Source organism: Arachis hypogaea, chromosome 15 (genome assembly GCF_003086295.3).
Source record: "Arachis hypogaea cultivar Tifrunner chromosome 15, arahy.Tifrunner.gnm2.J5K5, whole genome shotgun sequence".
NCBI lineage: Eukaryota > Viridiplantae > Streptophyta > Magnoliopsida > Fabales > Fabaceae > Arachis > Arachis hypogaea.
Window position 1 is genome coordinate 45,728,903 of NC_092050.1, and position 6,546 is coordinate 45,735,448.

Here is a 6,546-nt window from a genome sequence, read left to right on the forward strand (position 1 = left end):
AGTACTCATGTCAGCCATTGGTTTTGGACAACGTGATGAACACCCTTCCAAACCAGCTTGTTTAGCACGACTTTATGAAACATCCAAACAAGACTAGATACAAGACGCACAGAAACAATCAAGTAATTCAAAATGAAATCTAAACCAACATCTTACATGTGAAAAATAAATGCTGAAATTCAATGACAAGAAGAAACAGAACATGTAACCAGACACACTAGAGGGACACAAAAGAAGATGCAGTTTAAGAATTTATCCTAAGCAACCTAATTTTATTAAGATAGCTCGATGAATTTCAGGAGAATGAGTGACAAACTGGAGAGTAGGAAAAGTTATCCATCTAAAATAAGAAACAGAAAGAAAGCATGAAAACAAAAGAAACTTACCAATGCAATATGTAGCTCCATTTGAGAGTGAAAGACTCACTCGAAAAAAAGGGGCATAGAACTATGGGTACTTAGTAACATACTAAAATGAAATCTATCGCACATGAAAACTATGAAAACTTACTCAAAAGTTATAAATAGGGAATAAATGTGAGTACATACACAAAAAAAGGGTGCTTATTTGTAAAGCTCCTAAGCTACTCTTAACTAACACCCTTCTAATTCGAGGTTTCACAGCATATACATTAGCCAAATCCAAAACAAGAAATGAAACAAATCAATACTAACAATGCATTTATCTTGAAGAGTTTCTTCATTGCTTAACTCTATCAGTATTTCCTTAATTTCTTGGAGTAGTCATTCTATATCAAAACCTATGGAAAGAGGACCAATGAGAAGTCATAATTCATTTTCGATGCCTCAGCTTCAGAAAAATGACTCTTTCGGTAGACATTGCACCAACCGTAATCCACTATCCACAATGGATTGAAGCTCCTTCCTCCAATAACCGCTATTATAACTTACAAGTTTTTTACCCTAGGGCTAGGAAGTAATAGAAACCTTCTAATTGCAAGTATAAGAACCCAAGTGGTGGCAGAAATCTTTTCCTTGATCATTAGGAGGAGTGCTGAGCTCAAAACGGTTTTTAAAATCTGAGCCTTCAATCCTTTGAAATATCCCAATATGCCCTCTGCTTTCCAAATTCCATAGAGTACTGCAGAGATTGTTTTCTGTTGTTTCTTAATCTCTTTTTTGGTGTTTGCTTCCTCTGAGTTTGCAGATTGAATGATGACTTTGCACCTATATGCAAAAACAAGAGCTCAGAACGGTCCTAGGAAACAAAGTTCACAAGCCAAACAAAAGTAGCAGTGAACAATTTTATATACCTGATGGCCGGATAAGTTAAACAGGTAGCCACACTCTTGGAAATCGCACCCAAAACAAACGCCATAAATGCAGAAAGGGATGCTTTATCATCTTTGTTTTGTTTATTCTTCAGTGCTCGTTGTTTCAGCTGGTCAAACACTGTATACTGAAGGATATGATAATTACACATTAAGCTATTTCTGTCTCAAGAGTGATTTCTAACTGAAATGTAACTTAACAGAAAGAACATGCACAGACTGCAGATTACTTTACCTGAATTGCAGGATTAGAGGTCAGTAACAAGGAAATGCTGAGGCCATCGAAAGCATCACTCCAGGTGCCTTCGGTAAGGGTGTGCAATAGCCCTTTAGACTTTCCAAAGTCACTTGTCTGCATCCTTGAAGAAGCTGTATCCAGGGGCTACATAGTCATCAATGAGATTCTCTTGTATTAAACTTAATAAGTTACCATATAAATCATGCAAAAACAGAAAATAATGTGTTATAGATTGTAACATATAATAGAGTAGACACCCATATAAGTATCACAAGCTTAATAGAATAACATGATTTTTATTCCCCTGTAACAAAATGATGGAAATTATTTTATTCTAAAGTTGCATTAGATCCTCTCCTTTGGGTTCTATATTCCAATCATATACCATGACACCCTAACCATAAAAGATGTGAATCACAACTTCATCATAGCTCAGACAGCAATACACACATACTAATAATTTGGTATAGATACTTGGAAGAGTTAATGCTGCCTCACCTGAGTCACAACAGCTGTGCAAGCCCCAGCAGCAGCAGCAATTAGCAAGTTTGCTCTTGTTCCGATAGACTTGTATCCACTCTTTTCCAGATACATTCTTTTAAAGTAGCTATAACCATAGAAGTAGACAAACTGTGAAATGAAGGACTGGAGATTCTTTGTTCCGAGGCCCTGGTAAAGCGAAAGCACCTGGCGATTTGCTATTGCCTCCAATAACACATCAGAGAGATTCCTGAAGAATTAAAAGCAAATTAAATGAAATTACAAATATATAATAATAAAAAAATCTCCTCCCACCAGATACATACATTATTTGTTAATTAACCCTGCATATTCAGCAAGAATACAAAAATTTGATCTTTATAACACACTTTTCCTCAATTCAATCTCTCTACTAATTTTGTCACTTCATTTCTTAATGATTAATGTTGATCCAGATTGGTGCTTATATACATTCTAGAAGCTTAAATTTAAAATTAAGACTATGCAGACAACCAATTAATGTTTTTCAAAAAGCACACCCAGCGCCATTCTTTTTGTACTCCATCCCATTAGGGAAAACAACAACTACTAAACTATCAATTTGGACAAAGTAATATGTTTAGATACATTATTTTTAACACACAACTTTGTACAAATTGACCCCTTTTTAAAGGAGGTAATATGAATTATGGGACATTTATATCAAAGCTCAAAAGCCCTACCTCTAATTCGGACCTTCTGTAATGCAAAAAGGGGCCAAAATAAACGAAACTAGAATCATTCCAACATTTTGAACGATAAAACTTGATCATATATAAAGTTGCACCTTTCAAGTTCCCAAAGAAAGTACCATATATTCTTGAATACCACATGAGAAAAATGGGATACTAATACATAGCAAGAAATACATGAAACTAAAAAAGAAGGGCAATTATGCAGGTAGCTGGTCTCACAATAGATAAAAAACTATAACACAAATACTCAATATTAATAATAATAACAACAACAATAATAACAATTCTAGGTTACATAAAAAAAATGAATTGATTCGACGTTCTTCTCCGCATGATCAGTTCAGAGCGTTGAAGCACTGGATAAAATTCAAGCGATATTAACAAGAGAATTGAGAATCGAGAACAAAGATTGAATTATGAATGAAAGGGATCAAAAGTGGGGGAATTATCGCCGCAAAGATAATAATAACAATGAGAGAGAGAGAGATGGGGTAGTTGGATGTTTACTTGTATCTTTGGCGGCCATGGGAACGAGCCTCAGCTTGATACTTGGTCTTGCAGGTGTCGAGAGGGTAGAGGATGGTGGTGCTCAAGAGTGATCCAATGGCACCGGAAGTGGCCTCCGCCAGCGACTCCAGATCCACGTTCATCTTCGTCTTCTTCCTCTTCTTCTTCACGGATCACAGAGAAGAAAAGAAAACAAGGAGAGAGAAAAATGACAACTTGGTAGGTTGATATCATATTAATATTCACATCAATACTATATAGAACAGTAGTTGTCTAAGGATTTTTTTTTCTTTTATTTAAATAAAATAAATATAAAATTTACCGCACATCAACAAAATTTATTATTTTTAATTAATATTTAATCAATTTAAAACATTAAAAATTAAATTTTACATTTTAAATTTTAAATTTTAAATTCTAATAATATAAAACTTATATATTAGCCCAAAATATTAACTTAAATCGATAAAATATATTGATCCTAATTTTTTTTTCTTTACGTATCAATTTTAGTAATTTAAATTGAATTTAATTAAATAAAAAAATTAAAGTAAACTCATTTAATATAAATGATAACAAATTATATCTTTTGAATTGAGTTTATTTTAATTTTATAATCAATACGAAATTCCAAATCATATTATAAATACCAATTTTTTTTTCTTTTTCATACTTATTAATATTTCGTTCTCCAAAATTACGCATGTCTCATTCCATACTCCATAGTACAAAATACGTGTAACTTTGTCCGGTACAAGAAAGCAACGAGATTAGACACGAAACAAATGTGTAATTTTCTTTATTTCTATCTATTTTGATAAATTATATATTTATTATTTTTAAATAAAAATAATCTCGGTATCTAACTATATTAACTTTGTTATTTTTTTTATTACTTAAAAGATTTACAATTTTTAAAAATAGTATATCAAAATTAATTCGTTTATAACAATATTATTTCAGTTGAGAAGTTATTTTCTATGTAAATTATCAATCAATTATTTTAATTATGAGTAAAGTATCGTTTTTGTCCCTAACGTTTGGGGTAAGTCCCAAAGTTGTTCTTAACGTTTCAATCGTCCTATTTAAATTCCTAACGTTTCAAAATTGACTCAATGTTGTCCTGCCGTTAGGGATCCATTAATAGAATTGACGGCGGGACAAAATTGAGACGATTTTAAAACGTTGAGGACTTTAATAGGACGAAAACATTGGGGACAAAAACGATACATAAAAATAAATTTTATTTTTATCCTTCAATAATTTTAATTTTTACTATACATAATATTCAATTATTTTTTAAATTACAATTAATCACATTACTTTCATTCTAAATAATTAATTTGTTTATAATTTTATTCTTAAAGTAATGTAATTTTTTTATAAATAAATAAATTTTACACTTTTATTCTAAATAATGTAATTTTACTTTCATTTCTTAATCACATTACTTATAATTTTTTTAATAATTTTACACTTTTATTCTAAATAAATTAATTTTTTTATAATTTTACATTTAAAGTAATGTAATTTTTTTATAAACAAATAACTTTTACACTTTCATTTTTAATAATGTAATTTTACTTTTATTACTTAATCACATTACTTTTTTTTTATAATTTTACACTTTCATTCTAAATAAATTAATTTTTTTTATAATTTTACACTTAAGTAATGTAATTTTTTATAAATAAATAAATTTTATACTTTCATTCTAAATAATGTAATTTTACTTGCATTACTTAATCACATTACTTATAAATTTTTTTTTATAATTTTACACTTTCATTCAAAATAAATTAAATTTGTTTATACTTTTACACTTTCATTCTAAATAATATAATTTTACTTTCATTACTTAATTACATTACTTATATTTTTTTAATAATTTTACACTTTCATTATAAATAAATTAATTTTTTATAATTTTACGCTTAAAGAAATATATTTTTTTATAAATAAATAAATTTTAAATTTTCATTCTAAATAAATAATGTAATTTTACTTTCATTACTTAATCACATTACTTATATTTTTTTTTATAAAAAGGAGGGTGGTCAATGAAAATAAAATATGAGGAGAATGAAAATAAAATAAAAAGGAGGGTGGTCAATGGCTACAAAGGAATACAACAATGAAAAGGAAAGGAAAACGAAAAGGAAAATATGGGTTAAATGTTAGGGATTTTGGACCTATGCCGTTATGCGTCTTACAAAGATGGTTGATAAAGCATGGGACGGCACCACCTATATCGTTGTTTCTCGGAAATAGTAAAAGAAGAATAAGAATATACTTCAACAGTTCAACTCAATATTTTGGCGGTCAACATATAAAGATTAATATTTTAATTATCCATTTTATACGACGGTTAATTTAGAACAAATAATACCCATATAAAATTCAAATTTAAAGTATAGTGTCAATATTTTATATGAAAAAAAATATGCATAATTATTCTTAAAATATAAAATAATTTTGTTAAATACTTACTCAAAATTATTAAAAAACATAATAATAATAATAATAATAACTAGGACAACGATAATAACAACCGTAATACTAATAATAATAATAATAATAATAATAATAATAATAATAATAATAATAATTTTGTTGCCCAAATGGAACAGCAACAAGCGAGCAAAGAAAACGTGGGTGCCGTGTTCAGTCCCGTTCCGTGTGCTGTGTGTACACAAGCAGCATATTGTAGACAATTTTCTTTTATTAGTTTGGTATTATTTGTCGTTTATAGGAGTCTCAATAGGTAGAATAGGAGAGAATTTAGATTCAAATATTTAATTTTAATTTTATTTATAAATTTATAATACGTCAATTTTAATTCTATTTGTTTTCAATTTGTAAATATCTAATTTTATTCGTGGATCATTAAAAAAATATAATATTTAATAATTTGATGAAATTTTATATTTATAATTTAATATTTATATATCATTAAAAAAATTTAATTTTTATATAAATAAAAATGTTAACTTTTTAATTGAAGATTTTGATTTAGTGATTAAAATTTTTTTATATAAATAAAAGGTTCTTAGTTCGATATTTAGTCACTCAATTTTATTCGTAACAGTTTAAATTGGTAACATTATTCAATCAAGTTAGATCAAATTAGATATCTACCAATAAAATTATTATTGACATCCCAGTCATTTAACTAAATTTAAGATTAATTTTAAAAAAATTGATATTATGCCTCTTATTTTAATAATATCATTTTTTTATAAATTTATATAAATATATAATATAAAAGATTATTTTGAAGTGATATATTTAAAAAT

At 28.0% G+C, this 6,546-nt stretch overlaps 1 protein-coding gene across 1 annotated transcript; it reads right to left on the reverse strand.

Annotated features, from left to right (window-relative positions):
- Positions 1–497: 497 nt before the first annotated feature.
- LOC112750234 (peroxisomal adenine nucleotide carrier 1) lies at positions 498–3,496 on the reverse strand. Its single transcript, XM_025798860.2, has 5 exons — positions 3,251–3,496; positions 2,028–2,259; positions 1,527–1,673; positions 1,274–1,419; positions 498–1,187 (listed from the first exon to the last, which is right to left on the reverse strand). The coding sequence occupies exons 1-5, from the start codon at positions 3,391–3,393 to the stop codon at positions 908–910; spliced, it is 948 nt and encodes a 315-aa protein (XP_025654645.1). The 5' UTR covers positions 3,394–3,496; the 3' UTR covers positions 498–907.
- Positions 3,497–6,546: the final 3,050 nt, after the last annotated feature.

Coding starts and splice junctions, on each gene's coding strand:
- LOC112750234 (XM_025798860.2), bottom strand. CDS start 3,393: ATGAACGTGGATCTGGAGTCGCTGGCGGAGGCCACTTCCGGTGCCATT. Junction 1,674..2,027: donor GCACAGCTGTTGTGACTCAG/GTGAGGCAGCAT, acceptor ATGACTATGTAG/CCCCTGGATACAGCTTCTTC. Junction 1,420..1,526: donor CCTCTAATCCTGCAATTCAG/GTAAAGTAATCT, acceptor CATATCCTTCAG/TATACAGTGTTTGACCAGCT.